The following is a 23,722-nucleotide window of genomic DNA, read 5'->3' on the forward strand; positions in this document are numbered from 1 at the left end:
AATTTATGACATGATGCGTGCAATTTTGTAGTGCGTGTCATGGTGGATAACAGTGGCGGATTAAAATCTGCAGCCGAGAAATCCTGGTTTGGATGATGCTCTAAAGCCCCGTGGCAGGTGGAGAAACATATAACGTAGTATCCCCTAAAGCGTAAAATATCTAATTGCATCAAAATAATACTGACAACTGGAAAAAAGAATTTGATTTAATAAGAAAATATATTTCGGCAAAAAACACGACATAAAAGCCCTTTTATTTATTCGTACCGTTCCCCTAAAAATTTCATTTTTGCAGAAAATGCGCACAAGGTTAGATATAAACACGTGTAGGGGATAGGCTATCATTTTCTGAAAGAAAGAGGTTAGGTTTGTATTTTGTTTACTTCTGTCGGAACGTACTAAAATTATCGCATTGTTTCGAGAGAGACGTGTGCAACGCCATGTCTTTTCCTCGTAGTCGTAACTGATCGATGTTTTCGTTTCAACGCTGTCAATAGATTACATCTAACAGTACGTCTTATTAAACCAGTACCAAAGTCACATAGTTTTCGATGTTTCTCTTTGTGTAAATCTTTTTTTTAAGGCTATGCGTGTTTGTTTTAAGGTACTATCTGTTCGTCTATCAAGTCAAAGTTGGATGGCACTGGATGGATTTAGAACAGCTGGACGGGCACCAGCTAGAACTGCTTGAAACAGGTAAATCTTTGACATTCGTTTCTCTTGTAAGGAATTTTGAGTATAGCTAACCAAGAAGGGGTTAAAGTTTTTTGTGAGATAGTAGTACTTAAAATCGATTTAGAAAATTTTCATCACACCATTTCCATAATAAGTCAGTTTTCAATGAATGACTTGCATCTAACTTTTAAAAGCCATTTCATATTTTTCTGCACTAAACACATTTATAGCACGGATGGTTTCAAAATGGATGTCGTTTTGCCTCTTTTTTTGCTTTCTATTGGACTTGTTTCTCATCTGCGTCTGAGCTCATCCCATTCTTTACAGTCTTTGTATATAAAATCATGAAACCGTAACGTCATGTTTCAGTTTCTCTTTTTTTTTTCGCTCTACATATTTTGTTTGCAATCGTTGCGTGCGACATTGCTTTCGCTGTTGGAAGAAATGCAGCCAAGCAGGAAGAATTGTGAAAGTCATGTAGAGAGTTAAGCACCTCTTATTTGCCTATTATTCTGGTGTAATTACCTCAAAATCCGTTAAAAATTTTTCTTATTCTTGTGGCTCAATTTTGCCGTTTCTCAACAGTTTCGTTATGTAGTAAACGACTACAGTCGCCGTTACGTTTTATTGCATTTCAAGTGTTAAATTCTGCATTACATTCTTCTTTTCCCACGCACTCTATTGGCACGTGATTCCGAGGGGGAATGCACCGTATTTCTTGTACGTACAATAGAATCTAAAAATGCCTGCATTAATTGCTTGTAATTGCGAAACGTAATTGTATCTTCTTAAGGTCCCTAAAGAAAACTGAAGTTTCAAACGGACTCCCGATGCAGGTCCTGTTCGGCGGTAGTTGCAGGTTCTTCAGATCAAAGATGATTTTGTAGCCTAGTATATTTTAAATGAAAATAATTAATTGTTGCATTTAAAAATGATTTAAGTTTGTGAAATGGCAAGGATACACAATAGATAAAGTGATGGAACATAAACTTGGGGACAGTTGCTATTATGTATCCAACAAACTAGACAGTCATATCTAATCGCGTCGATGGATAAGGATATTCAATCAATATATTTACATTAAACAACCTAAACGTAATAAATAAGAATCGCATTTGCCGTTTTTGTCTCAGTCACTGCTTTGTGCTGTCTCAAGAGATGGATCTCAATCAATTAAGCGATAGCCAGAAAGCCATTTTGAAACAGGTATCTTTTTATATTTGGCATTTGTTACGTCTTTTCAATCCAATTTGCATCGTGAGAAATAGGTAAAGTTGTTTGAGCTAGCTTAATTGATAATTTCTATAACAGTAGTATTTAATTATAATCGTGAATATACCAAAATTTTATTCTGTTAATTGGCTAAAATGTCTTAATTTAGTGTTTGAAATGACTTACTGTAAGTCGCATGAATTGGGTTCGATATTTGTGCACTATGTTATCACCACCTGAAATCGCTCGGTAAATTGGGATTTTCCCAGTTTAAAACCATGGAGATAACACAGCATCTAATGTTAGACGGACTTTAGATCACATCCAACTAACTTTATTTACTTTATTTAATGTTACAATCTAATCTTTGCGCGCATGCGAGTGTTTGTTGACTTTGTTTCGTTTTCAAACAGTTTCGTGAGACGATCAAAGACTGTCAACTGCCTAATTCCGAAGATGCGTACCTTGCACGCTGGCTAATCGGTATAATGCGTTATCTGATTGAATTAAATTTTCATAACTTTAATTTTTTGATTTAAAAACAAAACTATTCAGCCCGCGATTTCGACATTCCTAAAGCTGAAAAAATGCTTCGAAATGTATGTAGTCTACAATCTCTAAGAATCTTTCTTTTCGACATTAAACTAATTTGCTTATATTAATGATTAAATTCCAGTCGTTGGAATGGCGCCGTCAGCACAAAATCGACACTATTCGGGATGATCTTAAACCATCGGAAGTGCTCACAAACTACGTGTCTGCGAGTCTGGTCGGCCGGGACAAAACGCAAAGTCCTTGTAATCAATAATCTTTAAAACTAAATCTTAAGTTTTTTTTTTTATTTGACGCTCGGAAATGTAACATTCTCTTCCTTGCAGTATGGATTACGCGATACGGAAGGATGGATATGAAGGGCGTTTTACGTTCGGCTAAGAAGAGGGACTTCATCATGTACGTCGTCTACCTGGTAGAGACCAGCATTTGGCGAGTCATTTCAGATCCGCAAAAGTATAAGCGTTCTCCGGATACCATGGTTCAAACCACTGTTATATTCGACCTGGAAGGTTTATCAATGCAGCACATAACTAACAAGCAAGGTAAATGCGTCTGAGTCGGTATGTCGAAACGTTTGAAACGAGTGACGTAACAAAAAGCTAGAGAACGTTGTAGTATAATTTCTTACGCTTTCTACGACGAACAAGTATAGAGCTGGAAAGTTCTCGTAACTGTGCGTGATTTTTGAACGTGCTTCACGCTTAAAAAACCCTATTTAATTGTGAAAATTTCTTTGCTGTCATTTAGCTGTGGATGCTGCCATAAAAATTATTCAAATCTATGAAGCCAACTATCCTGAATATCTCAGTCGTGTATTCGTCATTAACGGTGCGTAGTTTATATGCTGGAACTGCTTACCTGTTTTACGTGTATTTTTTTTAAACGACGTGTTACAGCGCCCAAGGTCTTCAGCATTGCATATCCCATACTAAAGCCATTCATACACGAACGCACTAGGGATAAGATTAAAATTTTTGGTCACGATTCGAAACAATGGAAAGCTGCAATTTTGGCTGAAGTTGATCCGGAAGAATTGCCGGCTGCATACGGAGGAAGTATGACCGACCCCGATGGCAACCCGAACTGCATAACAATCGCAAGTTTTCTTTAAAAACACGTTCTGCTATTCCAATTATTCATTCCGACAAATGCAGGTGAATATGGGGGGAGAAGTTCCAAAATCTTATTATTTTAGTTGCAAACCGGATACGGCCAATAAAAAAACTTTGTCCGTTTCGAGCGGTTCTAAGGAACATTTGGAGTTTCAAGTGGATAAAGCTGGCAGCGTTTTGAAGTAAAATCAGTTTCCCTCTTTTTTTTTATAGGAACGTCACAGGATAATCCAATTCATAATTTTCTTTCTAAACGATTAATCCAAGGTGGAATTTTCATTGCGAAGATGGCGACATTGTATTCGCCGTGTACCGGAAACAAGGAAGCGCCCTGATTCCGATTGTTCCCGCCGATCGAGTTGATTGTCAGATGTCACCTGAAGAAGGAGAACTTGACTGCGATGAAACCGGCGTCTGTAAGTATAACTGCATTTTCTACTAGCGGCATGTTTTCATTTTAAATTGAATTGTCGGGTTTTTTTTACTAGACGTCGTCGAGTTTGATAACGGCTTTAGTTACCTTCGTTCAAAGAAGATTTGGTACGCGATTTCAGTGGAATCAGCCACGGTAAGAGGTGCGGATGGCATTTCTTTGGATTAGGGTATGAACATGTTGAAAAACTGTTGGCAATAGACGTTCTGGTTATTATCATTAATACAATAGACGAGTAGAGACAAGTCTTCAAACAAGATTCAAACAAAGGTGCGAATATAAATAACTTGATAATATCTGCACATTATTTTTGCAATACCTTGGTATTTAATGATCAATGGTCAATGTTAATGACTAATCCGGATAAATTAAGGGTTGTGTCAATAACATTGACAATGTTTCGTGTTCCAACCCTCTTTACACCTGAATCCTCACGATTTTCGATCACGCTTTTGGATGCACGATGTGTCCGGTGCTACCGAAGGAAGAGCAATGCTACCATAGTTCCGTTTTTGTCCCACGAATGTCGTACGGTTGTTTGCCCAGTCTGGTGTATCCGCCTTAACAAGTGAGTTGTTTCATTTCTTTGTTGTCGGAAGATTTCGTTGAGATCCCGTACCAAAGACCTGTTGCAATATGTGGTAAGCTCGTTGTGCAAGCTCCAGTTTTCATTTTTCATAGGGGAGAAAAAAAAGAAACTTGTTGCTTACGCCTTGCGCAAGGCTTCATTTCTCCAAAGAGAATCGTAACAAACAGTTGTGAGAAAAACGTCGCATTTGTCGATTTGAATTCAAATCGATCGCTCCTATTCTTGTTCACATCGCAAAGATGGATCTCAGTCAGTTCAACGATAAGCAATTGGCTATTCTGAAACAGGTAAACAGTTCCTTACTATGTAATTGTCAAGATGTTAACACTGAAATTTGTGTCTGAAAAACAAAAGAATTTTTCGGTGAATAGATAAGGTGGATGGGCAGGGTGAGATAAACGTGAATAAATGTTTTATTAATTCAATTGTTTCACGTTTTCGTCGCAGTTTCGAGAGATAGTCAGAGATTGTCAATTACCTAATTCCGAAGATGCCTACCTCGCGCGATGGCTTATTGGTACAATGATTAGCAATTACCGTTCACATAACACGGAATTTACGTTCTGTTTTTATTTTTAGCCCGAGATTTTGATTTGACCAAAGCTGAAAAAATGTTACGAAATGTAAGTGAAATTCTAGTCTTAAAAGAGAATTGAATATTGAAAGATTTTGCATATGAAGTCATTAGAATGGCGACGTCGCTACAAAATCGACAGCCTCCGAGAAGATTTTAAGCCACCAGACGTGCTGAGGAAATACTTTTCTGCGGGATTTGTTGGCCAAGACAAGCTACAAAGTCCTTGTACCTACGACATCATAATCGTTTGCTAAATTAAAGGAATATCGAATAATATGATTCATTTTTCAGTGTGGATTACCAGGTACGGAAAGTCGGACATGAAGGGCATCTTACGTTCTAGCAAGAAAAAAGACTTTGTCATGTACGTTGTTTATCTGGTGGAAACGAGTATTTGGCGTGTCATGTCGGACCCACAGAAATACAAGCGTTCACCCGGTGCTATCGTGCAAACCACCATCATATTCGACTTGGAAGATTTGTCCATGCAACACATCACTAATAAGCAAGGTAAAAACCATTTGTTTGGTGTTGGTTTTCAATTTTCGAAATCAATTCTATCTGAAACGAGATTATGTCTTCCGGGGACTTAAAACTAAAAGAATTGATATTGGTCTATTTGCATAGCTGTTGATGCTGCCATTAAAATCATTCAGATATACGAAGCAAATTATCCGGAATGTCTCAGTCGTGTTTTCGTAATCAACGGTAAGTTCATATCAAATACGTAAGTTTGTTTTATTAAACATACTTTAACGATCTATTGCAGCACCCAAGATTTTTAGCATTGGCTACCCGATTTTAAAACCATTTATTCACGAGCGGACGAGGAACAAAATTAAAATCTTTGGCCACGATTCGAAACAATGGAAAGCTGCCATTCTAGCGGAAGTCAATCCGGAAGAGTTGCCCGTTTGCTACGGAGGAACTATGACCGATGCGGATGGAAACCCCAACTGCATTTCAACGGCAAGTTTCTAAATTAAAAAGTCCACACATTTAACTAATATTATTTTTTTTTTAAATGAAGGTCAACATGGGAGGAGAAGTTCCAAAATCATATTATTTCAGTGGTAAACCTGACACGTCTAATAAGAAGTCTTTGACGATTACTAGCGGGAGCAAGGAACACCTTGAATTTAAAGTCGATCATCAAGGTGATGTCTTAAAGTAAGTCGTCTTGATTAGGGAAACGTATTTCAATTAAGGGAAATTGAATACATTTTCTTTTAAAACACAAGATGGAATTTTCACTGTGAAGATAGCGACATATGTTTTGCCGTGTATCGTAAAAGAGACAACGAATTAATCCCGATCGTCCCTCACGAAAAGATCGATTGCCAAATGTCAGCCGAAGAAGGTGAAATCAACTGTGATGAAACCGGTGTTTGTAAGTTTAATTTTTAAATGACCTAATTTGAATTGATGCTTGAACAATTGATGAATATTCTAAGACGTGGTCGAGTTTGACAATAACTTCAGTTACCTCCGCTCCAAGAAGATTTGGTACTCGATTAAAGTGGAATCCTTTTCATCCAAGATGGAAAATGGCAACCATTACGACTCGCTCTAAACGCCCAAATTTTATTTAACATGAAAAATAATGTTTTGCTCATATTTTTTTCTAGCTAGAATTGGATACACGTCTATCCTATTTATTGTATCAATCACCTGAAATATATAGAAAGTAAATAACCCTCGATCTACTGTCCAACCTGCCACAAAATAGGGTTGAGAGCACAAGGACTTTATGTTCTCGAAGGTTATCCCATTAGCAATACCTGGTTTTTGTATCCCGAGAGTCAACTACATATTCGATCATCCTGATACACCTGCCCAGATAGAAGAACCATTCTGTTCTCCCTCAGGTAAGTCGAAGGGGGGGCATTTTTGGGGTTGGCAACTCTGCGTAAAGGTTTACAAACAAGACGAGTGTGTCTTTTCGTCAGTGTAGTAGTGCATTCGCGTCTATCAATTTTCTCAAAGTAATCACCAAGTAACGTCAGCAGAACTAGTTAAAGGCAAAGTTTACTAGACGTCTAGAGTAGTTACAACCTTTGATATTTGACCCTAACGCGCAATTGCAATCTTATCTGGAGTTAAATAAGGACAAAGTCAACTCAAACCCTTCCGGATCGAAAACAAACTCAAACAGGTACCGGTAGATGGTTCCATTTTGGAAAGTCGGTTATTGTGTAGTTCCCTTTGGGCAGGCAGGAGAAAGTTCCTACGAGTACGACCAAAGAAATCTAACCGAAATACGGAAAGGCGACGTTTGCTGTTCATGATTTAAAGTCAATGCACGTCCGTTACACGTAATGGATCTCAATCAGTTCAGCGACAAACAAAGGGCCGTTTTAAAGCAGGTAAGTGTTTTTTCTCTTGAATGTGCGTATAGGGACTGTGTGTATTCACACGTGACCGACAGCTGCAGGTTAGCCATCCGTTAAACGTAGCAAGTTTTTTCGTTTTTGTGGCACAGCTTTGTATTGCGTCTTCAGTTTTTAGACTAGTGAAATTTGTGTTTTGAATTTTCTTTTATCGCACGACGGGATGCAACTACCGTCTTTATTCGCTTCGGAAACAGTTGTGGCTATCAATTTGGCTTTCTTTTTTCTCTCACGGTGGTGACAATTTATTAAAAACAAAATAGATGAAAGTAGTCCTGATGTGAAATCTCAGCGTCATTTCCTGGTTTCGATTAAAGTGTTTTGCCCTCAGGAAAAAACAATTTAAAAAAAAAGACGCTTGAGGGGAAATCATTTCAAACCTGTTTTTTCTCTACCTCACGACATTTGTACTTTTTCGTGAATCCGTGTGTCTATCCTCTTTCGTTTTTTGTTTTTTTTTTTCAATTATAGTTTCGGGAAGAGTTAAAAGACTGTCAACTTCCCGATTCAGAAGATGCTTACCTTATACGTTGGCTTATCGGTACGGTAGAGGAAAAAAAACTGCGTTTGTTTATTTATTTATAAATCATATTTCTTCTTTAATTTTTCTAGCCCGAGATTTTGATTTGGCCAGAGCTGGCAAAATGCTGCGCAATGTAAGAACTCTGATAATCTCTAATTAAATTTTTTCTTAGCATAACACATTTTAAAATTTTATGATAGTCGCTGGATTGGCGGCGTAAATACAAAATCGATACGCTTCTTGATGATTTCAAACCACCGGAAGTGTTAGCCAAATATTTCCCTGCTGGTTTTGTCGGACGGGACAAGTTTTTAAATCCTCGTAAGAATCTTTACAGCGCAACACAGAAACTCGAAAGCTTAACTAGCCCTTAATTTCAGTGTGGGTCGTCCGGTATGGAAGAACGGATATGAAGGGTATCCTGCGTTCAACCAAAAAAAGAGATTACGTCATGAAAGTTATTCACTTGGTCGAGAGCAGCATCTGGCTAGTCAAGTCCAATCCCGAGAAATATAAGCGTTCATCCGACGCCATAGTGCAATCAACCATCATCTTTGATATGGAAGGTTTCTCTATGCAACACATCACGAACAAGCAAGGTGTGTAACGACTAATTGGAGAGGCGAAACTTGCTCGTGAAACGAAAGTTGGCATTACGTCTTGTGCTTTTAACGTGATTGTATTAAATGTTTAATCAATTTCTTTTAGCTATGGAATCGGCTGTCAAGCTGGTACAGATTTACGAAGCAAACTATCCCGAATATCTTCATCGTGTCTTCGTCATTAACGGTAAATTTCAGAAAACATTAAAAGAGAAATTTATTAATTGTTGATCGCTTGCAGCACCGACCATCTTTTCCATTGGGTTTTCCATGATAAAGCCGTTTTTGAACGAACGAACCAGAAATAAGATTCAAATCCATGGCCATGACGCACAACAGTGGAAAGCAGCCATATTAGCCGAAGTAAATGCGGAAGAATTACCTCTCGCATACGGAGGAACTTTGATTGATTCGGACGGAAACCCCAATTGCGCTACAATGGTATGACTTTCACGAGTTATAACCCTCTACATTTTCCGTGAAATTCGTCTTTAAACTGCAGGTTAATATGGGAGGAGAAGTTCCAAAATCTTATTATTTTGCCGGCAAGCCTGACTCTACCAATAAAAAGTCTTTGACGGTTTCCAGTGGTTCCAAAGAGCAGTTGGAATTCCCAGTCGCGCAAGTTGGATCCGTCCTTAAGTAAAAGATTTCTTTTGGAGCGATGGAGTGGGCTGAATTTAACTATTTATTTGTTTTCTGTTGTTCCAGATGGGATTTCCATTCAGAAGAGGGGGACATTACCTTCGCCATCTATCGGAAGAAAGAAGGTGAAATGATTCCAGTCATTTTTTACGACAGAGTCGATTGCGACATGTCAACGGAAGAAGGAGAAATACGCTGCGATGAAAATGGCGTCTGTAAGTTAATGCCATCATTTATTGCCATTTTTTTCTTAATTGACGATTTTTCTTGTCAAAGATGTGGTGGAGTTTGACAACAACTTTAGTTACCTCCGCTCGAAGAAAATTTGGTATTCAGTTAAAGTGGAATTGGCCTCACCCATGAAAAATGGCACCGACTTGGACTAACTTTATTGAGTGAAAAAAGAAATTTAGAAGAATTTTTAGAAGAAATTTAGAAGAAATTTAAAGGGACTTTACGACATTTATATTTTGTTTGTTTACGTATGTAAATTTCCCGATAGGGATTCTATCAAACCACGGGGTTGTCAGTGTATACAAAATTTCCCGATAGGGATTCTTGCAAAACGGAATTCCTCATTTCATTTCATACGTTTTTTCCGAGATTTTCCCCGATAGATGACGTCGTTCGCAAAGATCCTATTATACGTTTTCTTACTTTCCTAGTTAGAACGCGGACATTGGTATCGTCTTGTAGAGCAGATAACGCTGCAGTTAATGTCGAGTACCCCTTTATTTTAGGCTGAACGGTGAGAGATTGCCGAGCAATTTAGACGGCCGACCCGAGTTTTGGATATGATTTTTTAAATGATAGATGGCGTTTAGTAAAATCACGAAGACTAGGCAAAATCAGGCCGTGAACTTACTTTAGATTAGAAGGCCGGGCTTCCGCCATCGGCCGTCGCCTAGCAACATATGAAAGGCCGTGTATATGAGTAATTTCGTTTACGTTAGGTCGTTGTGTTTTGTGTTATCATGTGACCTATTACTTTAAATAAATTGTTTTCAAAAGTGGAGATTGATTCCAAATCTTCAGCTTCCCAGGCAGACACCCATCCACAAAGTCGTGGGTGATAGATGATATTCACAGCGGGCACGACTGTGTTGTAAATTGGTATCACTTTTACAAAGCCAAACAGGTATAACAAAAGGGCATTTAAAATATTTTTGTATAGAATTATGTTGCTTCTTTGCTTCATTGGACAGCAGATTTAGATCAAGGGTCTACTGTGAAAGAGATCATGTGTCTCAACAAAATTGGCTCTCTCCGTTTGCGACACCAGACCTCCCCAGCTTGTCATTCTGATGCAGAACTCTTGAAATCAAGTTGAACATTTTGAACCATATCAGGACAAAGCTGAAATTCTAGGTGGGTTTTTTCTACTTGTACACCCATGATTTCAAATAATTGAAATGCAATTTATTGTGTTGTTTGCACAGGTATTAAGAAAGTAGTCGCTTTTTGCTTAGTTTCTATGCCATCAGAGATGCATCAATCAGAATGGTGTTCACTTCCTCGACGTCATTGCTCACGTAATGTAATAACATTGTGCTTCAAAAAACGTTATACTAATCTTCAATTTTTAATAGAAAACTTTGATGCATTGTTCTTATCTCGTAGTTATATCGATTCGTAAAGGCAAATCGGAAGATGGTATTCTTTTCCTTGACATAAAGAACTGAAATTTTATGCATTAGCAAGTCATCCGCATCCAAACAAATCAAACGCTTAAGATACGCCTTGTCCGGCAACTTACGATCCAGCAACAGAATGTATTAATCAAGGGAAGTAATGACCAAATGCCGACTGTACGATTTCCATGCAAGATGAATGTAAGAATGTAAGATGAATGCAAGATAAAATTCAAGGAGATCTGGAGAACCATTAGCTGAATACAATGAATACTATCTCCAGAACAAAAGGTAAGGAAGGATTGCACGATTTTATTGAATACATATTTATAGGCAATCGTTTATATATTGATTAATTTTTCGTTTCCTTTGGGCCAACATAGGTTAATAATACTGAATCAAAAGAGGTACATACTTGAACAAGATTTTAAAACGATAACAGCTAGAAAGGCATGAAGAAATTTCAAAGGACGCTACCCGCACGTTACCTTTAGTCGCTGATTCATCTAGAAGATAAAACATAAACATTTTTATAAATTGAAGTGCATATCTGGGCTCCACTATGCCTGAGAAATGAACATCACCATCCTGTTCAGGTATTGTTAATGGACTTGAACTCTTTTGTTTTAGCTTCGTGATGTGTTCTCTCATCACTAAACAACAGAGTCTTCGTCTACTATGTGTTGCTAACCATCAGCCTTCATCATCCCATGTATCCAGATTTTAAAGCTTCTCTGCTCAGCCAGCCATCCTCCATACACTTAAGCTCTTCATTATGGTATTACAGAATATTACTTATCTTCCACTACATGCACCTGTAACAATTTTCTCTACACAGGCTTCTCTTCCTCTCTTCTTAGCCTGCCAAATGCAGACAGGAATAAAGGTTCATCTCCATTGCCATACCATGGTGTTTTCATTTGATGGGTTATCTGGATTTCTCATTTATACATCTAATGTCATTGTTAATCCTGCTGCCAAATCGTCTTCCCGTACGAGTCATGCAGTTTTAGATTCCTCATGGAATTTCCCTGTGAGTAAAAAAATAAAATAAAAAGGGTTTTTTGCATTAAAAATTGCGTTGTCATTCTCATATTTGTCAATTTTCTCTTCAGGCAACATTCACCCAGGCTGAAAAGGGCATCCTACCAGTTGTGTGGACCAAACCTGCCTCGCCGTCTTCGCCTCGCCGTCTTCCCCTCGCCGTCTTCCCCTCGCCGTCTTCCCCTCGCCGTCTTCCCCTCTCCGTCTTCGCCTCTCCGTCTTCGCCTCTCCGTCTTCGCCACGCCATCCTCGCAGCGCCATCCTCGCCTTACCGTCTTTGCTCGCGCCCGGCTTCTCCTCATCGCCGTTTCATCGTGGAACGTCGCGTTTTTGGTATTTTGTTTTGTTGGTATTTTTTGTTTTGTTTTGTATTGTTGTGTGTTTAAAGTTAACCCGTTGGCTGCCACCCATTTTGCTCCCCTTTTTTTTTTAGTTGTAGGGACCGGCGGCGCTGTTCTGCCCCATGGTTGATCACCCATGGGGTGGGGCAGTCGCCTTGCGCCTTAAGGCGCCGTAGGCAATGCACCAGTAGGGACTTCCCCTTGTCGATGCGATGGTGGAGTACCTGGGGTGTGCATTCCCGCAAAGGTCTCCATCATCAAGTCAGCCCGGACTTGTCTTCGGACAAGTCCCCCTTTCATCGGATCCCTCTGAAACGATGCGTAGCGAATGTAGAAAAACAACCTACGGGTTGTAATGGCTTGGCAGCCAACGGGTTAACTTAAGTGTTTGTTTTTGTATGCATGTATGTATTGTATATATTGTATAACATGTGATGTAAAACTGTGGTGGAATTGTGGGAGGAGGTGGGATAATACAAAACCAATTCCATTTATATCTTTGTGTATTGAATTTTATAATTGAAGAAGAAAACCAATTTCAAGACATGCAAACTTAGATTCACATTGAGCAATCTATAGGCAACAAGTACTTATATACTTTTACCTATAGGTAGAATTAGAATTTGCAATTCAAATTCTCAACATGGATAGCCATTATCCTGGCACCAACTTTAAATTTCTGCCACTGCAACTCAAACTAGTTATTTTCGAATTTAATCCATGTTTAGCATTTTGCTCTGTTGACACATTTCAGCAACTCTTCACATGTTTTCTCACTAGTAGGCAAATAGCTTCAAAATTTTTTAAATCTCAATATAATTCAATTTCACCATCAAGGCAAGAAAACAAAGTTAAACAATCTATATTGAGTTGACGGCTGGCAAATTGTATTCTTGCTCTTGGAATGCTGCTTTCTGGAACTTCACTAACGAACCAAGGAGAGTGTCCTGCAACAACAGCTACCATCCCAGAATTCCAATGATAAGTGTGGGAATAAAATGGTGAGTCCTGGAAAATAGACAAAATAACAAGAGTTGAGGTGTTAATGATCCTATCTTTCCACTCTCACCAATCTGTGTTTTTCCACCTCAACTAAAAGATGACAAATCAAGTCCCAAATTGACGCTCCAGCTCCATGTAATTACTTGTTCCAATACCTAAACAAAAGAAAAAGAAGAACAAATAAATGAACAAAATCCTTCATGATGGCAAAGTTATAACATGGATAACCATTTTTCAATAACCGAGGGTGTAGGCCAGGCTCAACAGGGGACCATGCCATTCCTGAAACCTGTTGCCTGACACATGCCAGAATGCTCGTGTGTGATTAAATTTTAGAAAGATGCAAAATTTGAAAAAAAAGCTTCGGTCAGTGGCAAGAACGAATTAGCATGTTAACACGATCAGATAAGACAAAGGCATTCGTGTGAATGGCAAGATGTTTTCTATAATCAACTAAATGTACGAGTATAAAAACAATTGGTAAAAGTAAAGTGAGAAAAGCAGTTTCTTTGTTGACTAGAGAGTGTTTAAGCCCAAGGAATTACAAAATGACATATTAAAGCAATAAAAGATTTTTATAAACCGGACCACGTATCAGAAGATGATTTGTAGTGACCCATGCTTCGTTCACGATGGCGATGGCGCACTTCAGACGAATGTAAATTCGACTAGACCTTAGATGCACTGCCATCTATTGAAATATATTTCAGCTATTAAGCCCGACTTTTTTGTACAAAAAATCGGCACTTTGTTTTCGTTTTATTTTTGTTCAGGAAAATTTGCGATTCTTTGACGATTTTCGGGTATTTTGAGCTGATACATGGAGTCGGCCCCAAATTTGACGAGGATCACGAAAATGTGAATCTTTTTACTGAAAGACCAACAAATAAGGAATTATTTAGCATTACAAAATCGACAGTAAAACCGGAAGTTGAAATTCCGAAAATCTAAAAAATGAACTTTGTTCTCCTTTAAATGGTTAACAAGATTTGATAGTCGTAAAAGTAAATTATTGGTAATAAAAGTTATGTGGTGTCTTAGAAGTTCTAAAAGTACAATTTCAAATCGGACACCTAAATAGACTTGAATCGAAAAATCATACATTTAACACGATTAAACACGTGACTTACTTGGTATTTAGTGAAAATCTGCAACCGAAATATGACAGTACTTGTCAAAACAATGTTTCGGGTTCTACTAGTATCTGGTAGGATGCAGCTAGACTGCGCTAGGCTCTTTCGATGCTTCGTCTGCTCACGAACTGCCGCGCATGCGTGAATGAAAATGCCATAAGGAATTACAGTTTTATACTTTTATAACCTTCCACTTATCCATGTATTGGTGTTCTTCATGGTTTAACCAACAAGTATCATCAATCAATCATCCTGAATAGTGAAGAACACCTCTGGGTTTTAAGAATAAAGATTGGGTGCCACTGCTAAAAGAGTCCATTCTTAAAATCGTCATCTAAAACTTCAATATACAGTAGTACCTTTTCCGCTTACTAAAGACGTCAGAGCTGTACTTCACTATTAGAAGCCTACGTACCCTTTCCTACAGTAATACTTTCCAGTTTGGTTGTGTCTGATCAGAGCTCAGTGCTACGCAATAGCTATAAGATCGGCAATCTCCCTGCAAGGAAAAGAACAATCTTTATAAAATTCCGCCAACAAAACGTCTAAATTGCGAAACTCTAAGTACCTGAACACCGGCAGTGCGAATAGGCAGTAACGTGGCAACACACTGGTTGCGACTGGACGGTTCTTCCAGAAGTATACGCTCTTCTTCCGAGGTCACGATTTCAATCCGATTGAGCAACGCATGTTCCTTGGCTGCAATGTTAGCATAATCGACCATCAAACGAATCAGCACTTGCGTCTCACCGAAATCAGCTTCCACGAACAGTTCTTTGGCGTAAATGATTTCCAATTGACAAACCGGGACCAGGAAACGGGTGACGTTCCAGTAATTCTGCGGACAGACCCAGCTCGCGACCTAAAACCTTACTTCATCTTTATGGAAGTATGTTGGGAGAGATTGCGAAAAGACTAAAGATCTTACTGGAATGCCATAAAGCAGGTAACACCTTAATGCAATTACCTTTAATAGGTTCTACTACACGGCCGTGAAGGCGCAACTGACGAACCATTTCGGAATCGTTATGATGAGTCTTTATGGGATTAGCGCGCGAAGAAGCCCTAAGCATATTAATAAACTGGGACTTTGAGGGCTAGGATATCAGATTCCACACATTGGTTGCTGACTCTGCAATCAATAACATAAAATCTAAATTTTTTAATTAGTACATTTTTACATCATCTATCACTCATGGCTTTGTGGATGGGTGTCTGCCTGGGAAGCTGAAGATTGTGGAATCAATCATCTCCACTTGTGAAAATAATTGATTTAAAGGAATAGGTCATGTGTTGTTTCATTTTACCAATTTACCATTTGTTTTAGAAAACTAGTAACAGGAAACAAATGTATCGTCCTCCAACTTTAGGTTTTTCCTTTTAATTTAAGAGTACCAAAAAAGTCACTTTATTAACATGATTAAAGATTTGTCAAATACCTTTAACATCTTTTTACAATCTTTCCAATGCCACTTAGTTGGCATCAAGACATCATATGTTTTTTGTTCCAAGAAGCAGGAAAATATTTATGATAGAAGAGTCATCTAAAGAAAGTCCACAACTGCAAATTTCCTTCAGGGAAGAGTCTTTTAATACTGTGTAGTCCTAATACCCGTTTCCCCTTCCAATTAAAAGACTGTATCATTAATAAATCTATTTCATAAAAACACGTTACAGGCATATACAAACTCTTTCTCTCATACCTGTCACCTGTGGTTACTATGGTTACTATGCGTGCGTTTTTCAACCCGAACGCCATCTAGCGACGAATACAAGCCTAAAATTGGATTTCATTGCTTTCTCCTTCGTAACTAAAAAGCCTAAAACTCGCAAAAACATGACCGTCCAATTCGTCGTTATGTCAGCTTTACAAAAACACTAGTTCGGGAAGGCAGTGCGACAACCCACAAAACTTATAAAACATATCTGAACTACCTCAAGCCTCAAACCTGTGTTACATCCCTATTACAGCTAACGCCCTATTGAGAGAAATATAATAAAAATCGTAGTCGGTGGTGTACTCATGAGTTCATCTAGACAGAATCATTATCGGAAAATTATATACTTCATGCTAATGGCTTGTTACAAACATGTTACAAATGATCAGTCATACATTAGGGAATAATAACACCCTCTAGTTTTTTTTCTGTAACTTGTTCTCTAGCCGTCATAACATGTACGAGATAGAAAGAAAAACAAACGTCAATAATATTGTATGCCTCAACCCAGGTAAATACAATCTCCTTTTTTGGATTTTTTGGACTGAGACATCCTTTATCGATGTTTTTAAGGATGCTTTTCCCTTCCAGCTCAAATCTATATTGGGATAACAATATAGATTTGAGTCTTAAAGGCGGAATTAGAATAGTCAGTCAGCTGCGTCAGGTCGGATAAAAGTCCAATAAACCAGCCATACACAACTCGAACATTTATTATCCTGGGGTCAACAAATAAAAGGGTATAATCTTATCTTCTTGACGTGCGGGATAAACAAGGACACAATCAATATCGCTGAGCATAGAAAAAATTCAACAAGTAAAGGGTCGCATTTGCGTTCACATCAGTCACGGCAGTGTCTTTGTTACGAGATGGATCTCAATCAGTTCAGCGATAACCAAAAGGCTATTTTGAAACAGGTATATGTTTTTTGTTTGTTGTTGTTACAATTGTGCGGAACGAGATTTCGTTAATTATAGGATGCAATTCGGTCACTCAAGTTTAATAAAATAAAGAATTATGATAAACGACGGTACTATAGTTGAAATACGACTGAAACGAAAAAGTCCCTTTTCACTTCAGTCTCATTTCACAGCAAATCAAACGTAATAATAATCGAAAAGCCGTTTACAATTTATTTCTTATAAGATGGCAAATATTTTGTTACTTTAACAAAAAGCAATTACAAACACGTAAAATCTCTCCCACCAAGTACTGTGGGGAAACTCATTCCGTTGTCCGGGTATGATAAATTTCTTTAACTTGCGCTTCACGCTTTTTCTATTTGCATTTTATGAGACGTACTAGAAAGAGCATCGTGACTGCAGCTATTTTACGATGGATAATATAAGAGAAACCAAAGAGTGACACGAAACGGCCATTGTTGGTTGTATTCGCTTGCATTTCGGTTTATGTTGGTTCGATACAGACAACACGAGCCTTGATTAGAAAACTGTCAAAAACATTGACGTGTGGCTATCGTTGAAACAACAAAAATAAAGTTAAACGGGCAAACCTATTTGTGTACATAACAATACAAATGATAACAAGATAGTGGATCAAAGTCACGGAGTCATAAACTTTGTTTACTGTAAGTGATACGGTCACCCAGCCATGCCTAACTTTTACTTTATACTGTTTTTTTCTCTGCATACAATAATTTGTCAATGATTTTACCCTACATATCGTTTTCTTTAACAGTTCCGTGAGGCTGTCAAAGACTGCAAACTACCTGACTCAGACGATGCCTACCTTATACGATGGCTCATCGGTATGCTACATGTTTACATTGGCTTGGACTATTGCCTTTTCCAAAAGTCTGATCGATTTTGTTTTCCAATCTAGCGCGAGATTTCGATATCCCAAAGGCAGAGAAAATGCTCCGCAGTGTAAGTAAAACATCATAACCTGAAATCAATTAGTTAATAATAAAACTCGTCGTTTTTGCATTATTGACCAATATAAAAACAAGTCGTTGGAATGGCGCCGCCAGTATAAAATCGACAGAATCCTAGAAGATTTCAAACCGCCGGAAGTATTGACAAAGTACTTCTCGGCTGGTTTCGTCGGTCGCGACATCACGCAAAGTCCTCGTAAGGAAAACTTTCAGCATTAACCAATCCCTCCACATTTAAATAAATTCTGCTTTTTGTCAGTGTGGATTGTGCGGTACGGAATGTCGGATGTAAAGGGCATCCTTCGGTCAGTCAAGAAGAAAGACTACGTCATGTACGTCGTTTACCTGGTTGAAAGCAGCATTGCCCGAGTCAACGCCGATCTCAAGAAATTCAAACGTTCTCCCACGGCTATAGTGCAGTCGACCATCATCTTTGACATGGAGGGTTTCTCCATGTCTCACATTACTACCAAACAAGGTATATACATGTTCTACTTTACTATCAATAATATAGCATCTTTTGAAATGTGCCTCTTTCATTCCTCGTAGCTATGGATTCTGCCATCAAAATTCTTCAGGTGTACGAAGCGAATTACCCTGAGTTTCTCAGTCGTGTTTTGATCGTTAACGGTATGTGCTGCTAGTTATAGTTGAGCTACTTCTACTTGATTTAACCCCAAAACGACTGACCGACTATCCTTTTTCAACGATTTTTCTTGCCTTGCAGCACCAAAAATCTTTTACGTTTGCTACAACATGTTAAAACCATTCTTGCACGAGCGAACCCGAGACAAGATCCAGATTTTCAGCCACGACGTCAAGCAGTGGAAACCAGTCGTTTTGGCAAATGTTATTGCCGAAGAAACACCCGCCTCCTATGGAGGAACTTTAGCCGATCCCGATGGAAATCCAAACTGCGTTACATTGGTAATTTGATTGCTAGTTTGCGCTTGAGTTCTCCCTTCTAAATTTTAGCCGCAAAATATAGGTCAACATGGGAGGAGAGGTCCCGAAATCGTACTATTTTAGTGGCAAACCAGATACGACTAATAAAAAGTCTTTGACGATTTCAAGCGGCTCCAAAGAGCACTTGGAAATTCAAGTGAAAGACGCTGGCGCCCTACTCAAGTACACATAACATTACTTTTTACAGTTAATTAAATTGATGGAAAAGAAGATGTAACCTGATCTCATTTGAATCCATTTACAGATGGGATTTCCACTCCGAAGACAGCGATATAGCGTTCGCTGTGTACTACAAAAAAGGCAGCGAATTAGTTCCCGTTGTACCTCACGATCGAGTCGATTGTCACATGGCTGCTGAAGAGGGAGAAATTCAATGCGACGAAGCCGGGACCTGTAAGTCACCGCCAAACATAATATTGCGTTTAATTGATGGTCTTATTTCTGCCATTAATAGATGTAATCGAGTTCGACAACCACTTTAGTTACCTTCGCTCCAAGAAGATTTGGTATTCGATTTCGGTAGCGGCAGCTTCGACGAGAGGCGCAAACGGCACTGACTTGGATAACATTTAACTGCAAAAACAACTGGATCAGGAAATGAGAATATTGTTTTAATAGTCAAGAGGGGGGGAATCTGTAACAAGAAGTTTTAAGACAATTAATTTTATATTTTCCATATTCCGGGGGGCAACAAAACCATAGAAAAAAAAACGAGGGAAACGGGGGTATCGAAGGGAAATGTCTACATTATCTTCAAAATGTTTCGAGACAAATAAAATGAGAAAACGGATGATGTTGTGAGATTTGACACAACATGAGAAATATTCTTTTTCAAAGTTTCTACTTCGCTAAAAAGAGAATTGATTGTGGTCCAGAGAGAACATCTGTTGGGTACCAGAAAATGAAAATAAAAACATCGCACACGAGTATATATAATATAACGTCCATACATTTGTCGCTGGTTGCAAGGATTTAAAAAAAAATGAATTTCCAAGGAGGAAAAGGTCATGCAAAAGTAATTAAAAAAGACCGCTTTTTCTACTTTTTAATTTATGCACACTAATGTTTGCGATAGTCCTATTTTACCATTGAGTTGCGCAATTTCATTTGTAAGACTTAATTAATTTTTTGTTCGTTCTTCATTTGAGAGAAAGTAAAAAAGAGGGTGTGGTATTAAAATGTCGGCAAGTGTGGCATGCATCCACTTTCACCGTTAGCTTAGCTACTTCAATTTTTGTAAACGAAAGAAAAAACTTTTTGTAGTTTCACCGTAGTCGAAAGACACGTCGGTCCGGCGGCTGGGCTTTTGACTAGGAGTCCGCTGCGTTTCCAAATCGAAAAGAAAAAACGATTCACCTTTTCTTTGCTTCATGTCCAACGTCTTAAAAAAAAATCGATCAGAGCCAAAAATTTTGAACAACAAAATTCCGGCACTAGGCGAAATCGCCAGTGATTTCTCGTCTACACATACCAGTCACACACAGGTATTAAAAATGCAGATGCTATACCTCCGTATACATAACCAAGGAGTTTTTAGTATTTAGACATGCAGTTGTTTAGGTTGCGGGGGAGCAATGAAAGGCTCATCCCACATCCGCCTCAAATCACCCTGAATAAAACAAAAACATAAATAAAAATTGATTCTTAAATTATCATTGTTGGCATAAAAAAAGACCAGATTTGTCATCGTTTTTACCTTGAGATAGGCCATAACAAGCAGCGGCAATAGCGTAAATGGCACTAGGTACAACAACGCAGGCTGGGCAGCTTTAAAGAACTCGGACGAGAGCGTGGCTGTCAGCAGGCCAAGAAAGTAGCCAATCAGCGAGCAGTGGAAGTATGTGATTCGGTTGAAGTGATTAGGCGGAGGGACTCCCGTTTCGGCAGAGTGGAGCAATTGCGACTTCTTGTAGGCATCGTAGCGTAAAACGAAGCACAACAACAATCCGGGCATGACAATATCACCCAAGCCCAGCATGGAAAAATGGCCAACATTATGCATGCTAGGGAAGACGAGCTTGCCGGGCAGTGAGAGTTTGGGTGCGTCACGGGCCATTCCAGACGTAAAATGGAACTTCTTGGCCATGACACCAACCGGATTATCAGCAGGGCGGGTAGCTACCTTGACCATCACGTTGGCGTTGAAGATGTACGAAGAGAAGAAGACCCAGAAAACGTCATAAACGAGCAGGCCAGTCAGCAAGAGCGTGGACACTTTGAGGCTGGGCAGACGGACGAAAGCAATGAATGCCACGCACAAACCCATGCCCATAGCTAAATGGAATAATTCAAAGAGGCGAATGAAAAACCACAACATGACAGAAAAGAAATCGTCATCCTTTTATACCATCCATCAGCAGCCAATGGCCAGTAAGGATCCAAACGCAGACGATAGTCAGGGCCATACTGAAGGACAGTAGCTCGGCGCCAGTGAAACGGCCGCAAATGCCAAAGGAGATTTTACTGTAGAAGAAAAGAAATTTTTATTTAAATCTCGATTTTCTCGGTTGACACAAAAAGACGAACGAACTTTGTTCCAGAAGTACACGGCCGGCTGAGATACTGGCACATGGGAAGCAATAGGAATGCCAAAGCTACCGTGGCGATAACTGTGCGATAAAAAATGCAATTAGAAAAGAAGAATAACAACCGAAATTGGCGACTAGCCCGTCCATGTTCTATCGATCGAGATGCCAAAACTTACTGGCCGTACAGACGGCGAAAAGCAGCTGCATCGAATCAAAGAAGAAGAACATGACAAGGAGGGAAACGGATGCGCCAAGCGGTAAGCACAGCGCTTGCATCGTATCCAACGTCTGAACATCTGATTGGAAAAGGCAAGAACATCAGCGAATCAAAAAGAATTGAGCTTTAATATTTACAGCTATAAATACTGGGTTCAGAAGGAACTGTGGGTGTCGTGATGCCCGTCAAGGTGGCCCGTTCTTTGTCTTTTTCCAACTGTTTAGTTTGAGCTTCTTGTTCCAGATTCAACGATCTGTAAAACGAAACAAGCCACACGATTATTGTGAAAGGTTCTTATCTCTTGTTTTAAAATATTCAATAACTAATCAAACTGGATTTACCTGAAACTCCCGTAGACGATGAGCAAGATGGAGATGAGGAAAGTAGAAACTCGCGACGAATCGACAATCGAGTAAGCCCTGCAAAATGAAAGGCATTTTAGAAATGGCAAGCGTCATCCAATTGAAACGTTAACGAGCACTTTCTCATTTCCTCCCTGGAAAACAACGGGAGAAAACAGAAGAAAAGGGATATCTGGTCTTTACCCGGAAGCGAAAGGCGAAAACAAAACAAAACCAGACTACTCTAGCGTTGCGAGCGGTCATGGAGTTAATATTCAGGCCAGCAAACAGCAGATTTGGCCTCAAGCTCTTTGAAAGCAAAACCTGTTTCCTCCACTATTGAGGGCTTACATTGTTTGCATGATAACTACCGCTGACCTACTGGTACACTGACGTATATAACCCCGAGGAAGGAACCGCGTTCGTTTTACAAAGGGGTTTACGATGTATAAACAATAAACGGAACTTTTGTTTTGATTTTGAAAAGTTGCGATGTTTTACCATTGGTATTCGGCGGGAGAAACTGAGGCAGGGAGACCAGGCTTCATCTTTGTAGTATGGATTGTTTTGACTGATTTCAAATGATGTAGTTGTAGGATGAAGAAATGATGAGCCACTCACATACACAGAAACTCAAATGTGACAACCACAAGTGGCAAAGTTCACTGGCACATAATCAGCAAAATGATGATCCAGGGCAAGAAATTCTCCTTTGGCATGAGGCAATGAAGAGAGATCCTGACTGTTGGATGGCAGAAGAGCAACTGGCCAACTACTGGAACCCAGATTGTTGTCTTTCTGGCAAAGAGAACAAGAGAAAATTGAATAAATGTCTCTCCTTGTGCAGTGAAAGAAGTGAAAGAATTCTAGCTGTTCAAACAAGCTAAAACCCCCCCTAGTCTCTCACTGAAGCCTTCCTCTCTTTCCTGCAAGCAAAACATTCTGAAATGCTGAAAAGTGAACCAGTGGGCTGTGACTGGTTAAGGAAAGTGGGTTAGAACGTCCCAGTAAAAGCTACTTTCTCCTCGATTCTTTCTTCTGCACCAGTTGAGTGTATCTCTCTCCTACTGTGGGTTTGACACACTCCACAGAGCAAAAATTGCTCATTCATCTTCAAAGTTAGTTGCATTATAGACGAAAGCTACAGCTACATCATGTCCTGATACTAAATCAACAAAAACATCCTGCAACTGCAAAAAAGCTATCCCGTTAGTAGCAATCAGTGTAATGGCACGCTGCTTACCTTTAGCCTAGAATATTTAGTAGACCCTTTGCAGATCATCAGTTTTGAAATGTTGTGGAATTAGTGTTTACATTCCGGTAGAACTATTGTTACAACACGCAGAGTAAAGGAGCCTTTCAATTTGATTCGCTTCGATCAACAACGAAAAGTAAGACAAGCAAACGCTTTCGGCTCGTCTAACACGTCAAAAACTCTATCGTAATGATTTCATCAGGATGAACCCATTAAGACTTTTTAATGCAATTACTCGACACAGTTTTCTTACACGACTATACAAAGACTCGATCTAATCATTGCCATACACACAAGACGAAGCCATCAAAGAGACTGTGTGTGGTCAGGTACGTAGA

At 39.1% G+C, this 23,722-nt stretch overlaps 5 protein-coding genes and 1 long non-coding RNA gene across 17 annotated transcripts; 4 read left to right on the plus strand and 2 right to left on the minus strand.

Annotated features, from left to right (window-relative positions):
* Positions 1-362: 362 nt before the first annotated feature.
* On the plus strand, positions 363-4,229 carry LOC116919622 (SEC14-like protein 2). 2 transcript variants are annotated; one of them, XM_032925644.2, is made up of 11 exons: positions 363-510; positions 605-696; positions 2,301-2,370; positions 2,443-2,486; positions 2,564-2,684; positions 2,766-2,984; positions 3,190-3,270; positions 3,339-3,538; positions 3,597-3,736; positions 3,822-3,970; positions 4,043-4,229. In XM_032925644.2, exons 4-11 carry the CDS (start codon positions 2,475-2,477, stop codon positions 4,153-4,155), a joined length of 1,035 nt encoding a protein of 344 aa, XP_032781535.2. In that variant the 5' UTR covers positions 363-510; positions 605-696; positions 2,301-2,370; positions 2,443-2,474; the 3' UTR covers positions 4,156-4,229. The 2 variants fall into 2 exon arrangements, with proteins under 2 accessions (XP_032781535.2, XP_032781528.2); XM_032925637.2 differs by lacking the exons at positions 363-510; positions 605-696 and adding an exon at positions 1,738-1,881.
* Positions 4,230-4,377: 148 nt separating this feature from the next.
* LOC116919584 (SEC14-like protein 2) lies at positions 4,378-6,853 on the plus strand. The gene is made up of 11 exons (XM_045167391.1): positions 4,378-4,555; positions 4,669-4,863; positions 5,024-5,093; positions 5,156-5,199; positions 5,258-5,378; positions 5,445-5,663; positions 5,781-5,861; positions 5,923-6,122; positions 6,184-6,323; positions 6,395-6,543; positions 6,608-6,853. The coding sequence occupies exons 2-11, from the start codon at positions 4,816-4,818 to the stop codon at positions 6,724-6,726; spliced, it is 1,191 nt and encodes a 396-aa protein (XP_045023326.1). The 5' UTR covers positions 4,378-4,555; positions 4,669-4,815; the 3' UTR covers positions 6,727-6,853.
* A 238-nt stretch (positions 6,854-7,091) lies between these two features.
* On the plus strand, positions 7,092-9,884 carry LOC116919654 (SEC14-like protein 2). 3 transcript variants are annotated; one of them, XM_045167397.1, is made up of 11 exons: positions 7,092-7,308; positions 7,367-7,519; positions 8,015-8,084; positions 8,156-8,199; positions 8,267-8,387; positions 8,447-8,665; positions 8,775-8,855; positions 8,910-9,109; positions 9,171-9,310; positions 9,380-9,528; positions 9,590-9,884. In XM_045167397.1, exons 2-11 carry the CDS (start codon positions 7,472-7,474, stop codon positions 9,697-9,699), a joined length of 1,182 nt encoding a protein of 393 aa, XP_045023332.1. In that variant the 5' UTR covers positions 7,092-7,308; positions 7,367-7,471; the 3' UTR covers positions 9,700-9,884. The 3 variants fall into 3 exon arrangements, with proteins under 3 accessions (XP_045023332.1, XP_032781563.2, XP_045023334.1); XM_032925672.2 differs by lacking the exon at positions 7,092-7,308 and having other exon boundaries at positions 7,340-7,519; XM_045167399.1 differs by lacking the exons at positions 7,092-7,308; positions 8,015-8,084 and having other exon boundaries at positions 7,384-7,519.
* Positions 9,885-12,814: 2,930 nt separating this feature from the next.
* Positions 12,815-16,842, minus strand: LOC116921543. 7 transcript variants are annotated; one of them, XR_006641789.1, is made up of 9 exons: positions 15,904-16,842; positions 15,780-15,841; positions 15,658-15,714; positions 15,432-15,596; positions 15,033-15,343; positions 14,462-14,963; positions 13,560-14,202; positions 13,399-13,486; positions 12,815-13,337 (listed from the first exon to the last, which is right to left on the minus strand). It is a non-coding gene; the product is annotated as an uncharacterized LOC116921543 (long non-coding RNA). The 7 variants fall into 7 exon arrangements; XR_006641788.1 differs by having other exon boundaries at positions 15,658-15,719; XR_006641796.1 differs by having other exon boundaries at positions 14,462-14,804; positions 14,880-14,963; positions 15,658-15,841.
* Positions 16,843-16,967: 125 nt separating this feature from the next.
* LOC116919571 (SEC14-like protein 2) lies at positions 16,968-19,865 on the plus strand. The gene is made up of 10 exons (XM_032925594.2): positions 16,968-17,100; positions 17,882-17,951; positions 18,026-18,069; positions 18,153-18,273; positions 18,337-18,555; positions 18,627-18,707; positions 18,805-19,004; positions 19,066-19,205; positions 19,288-19,436; positions 19,498-19,865. Exons 1-10 carry the CDS (start codon positions 17,053-17,055, stop codon positions 19,614-19,616), a joined length of 1,191 nt encoding a protein of 396 aa, XP_032781485.1. The 5' UTR covers positions 16,968-17,052; the 3' UTR covers positions 19,617-19,865.
* On the minus strand, positions 19,691-23,676 carry LOC116919520 (signal peptide peptidase-like 3). 3 transcript variants are annotated; one of them, XR_006641778.1, is made up of 10 exons: positions 23,373-23,676; positions 22,631-22,927; positions 22,130-22,207; positions 21,926-22,041; positions 21,748-21,867; positions 21,574-21,652; positions 21,391-21,506; positions 20,740-21,317; positions 20,515-20,652; positions 19,691-20,424 (listed from the first exon to the last, which is right to left on the minus strand). XR_006641778.1 is itself a non-coding variant. In XM_032925539.2 (9 exons), the coding sequence occupies exons 2-9, from the start codon at positions 22,675-22,677 to the stop codon at positions 20,584-20,586; spliced, it is 1,203 nt and encodes a 400-aa protein (XP_032781430.1). In that variant the 5' UTR covers positions 22,678-22,927; positions 23,373-23,675; the 3' UTR covers positions 19,691-20,583. The 3 variants fall into 3 exon arrangements, 2 of the variants coding, with proteins under 2 accessions (XP_032781430.1, XP_032781439.1); XM_032925539.2 differs by having other exon boundaries at positions 19,691-20,652; positions 23,373-23,675; XM_032925548.2 differs by having other exon boundaries at positions 19,691-20,652; positions 21,938-22,041; positions 23,373-23,673.
* Between the last annotated feature and the right edge of the window lie 46 nt (positions 23,677-23,722).

Source organism: Daphnia magna, linkage group LG1 (genome assembly GCF_020631705.1).
Source record: "Daphnia magna isolate NIES linkage group LG1, ASM2063170v1.1, whole genome shotgun sequence".
Taxonomy (NCBI): domain Eukaryota; kingdom Metazoa; phylum Arthropoda; class Branchiopoda; order Diplostraca; family Daphniidae; genus Daphnia; species Daphnia magna.

Excerpts from the sequence above, each read along its gene's own strand:
- LOC116919622 (XM_032925637.2), top strand. The coding sequence starts at position 1,834 with ATGGATCTCAATCAATTAAGCGATAGCCAGAAAGCCATTTTGAAACAG. Across the intron at positions 3,271-3,338 it reads TCGTGTATTCGTCATTAACG|CGCCCAAGGTCTTCAGCATT; the intron begins GTGCGTAGTTTA and ends GACGTGTTACAG. Across the intron at positions 3,971-4,042 it reads CTGCGATGAAACCGGCGTCT|ACGTCGTCGAGTTTGATAAC; the intron begins GTAAGTATAACT and ends TTTTTTTACTAG.
- LOC116919584 (XM_045167391.1), top strand. The coding sequence starts at position 4,816 with ATGGATCTCAGTCAGTTCAACGATAAGCAATTGGCTATTCTGAAACAG. Across the intron at positions 5,379-5,444 it reads AGACAAGCTACAAAGTCCTT|TGTGGATTACCAGGTACGGA; the intron begins GTACCTACGACA and ends TTCATTTTTCAG. Across the intron at positions 6,544-6,607 it reads CTGTGATGAAACCGGTGTTT|ACGTGGTCGAGTTTGACAAT; the intron begins GTAAGTTTAATT and ends GAATATTCTAAG.
- LOC116919654 (XM_045167397.1), top strand. The coding sequence starts at position 7,472 with ATGGATCTCAATCAGTTCAGCGACAAACAAAGGGCCGTTTTAAAGCAG. Across the intron at positions 8,388-8,446 it reads GGACAAGTTTTTAAATCCTC|TGTGGGTCGTCCGGTATGGA; the intron begins GTAAGAATCTTT and ends CCTTAATTTCAG. Across the intron at positions 9,110-9,170 it reads ACCCCAATTGCGCTACAATG|GTTAATATGGGAGGAGAAGT; the intron begins GTATGACTTTCA and ends TTTAAACTGCAG.
- LOC116919571 (XM_032925594.2), top strand. The coding sequence starts at position 17,053 with ATGGATCTCAATCAGTTCAGCGATAACCAAAAGGCTATTTTGAAACAG. Across the intron at positions 17,952-18,025 it reads CCTTATACGATGGCTCATCG|CGCGAGATTTCGATATCCCA; the intron begins GTATGCTACATG and ends TTTCCAATCTAG. Across the intron at positions 19,206-19,287 it reads GACGCTGGCGCCCTACTCAA|ATGGGATTTCCACTCCGAAG; the intron begins GTACACATAACA and ends ATCCATTTACAG.
- LOC116919520 (XM_032925539.2), bottom strand. The coding sequence starts at position 22,677 with ATGAAGCCTGGTCTCCCTGCCTCAGTTTCTCCCGCCGAATACCAATG. Across the intron at positions 22,042-22,129 it reads ATCGTCTACGGGAGTTTCAG|ATCGTTGAATCTGGAACAAG; the intron begins GTAAATCCAGTT and ends TTCGTTTTACAG. Across the intron at positions 21,868-21,925 it reads TGAACCCAGTATTTATAGCT|ATGTTCAGACGTTGGATACG; the intron begins GTAAATATTAAA and ends TTTTCCAATCAG.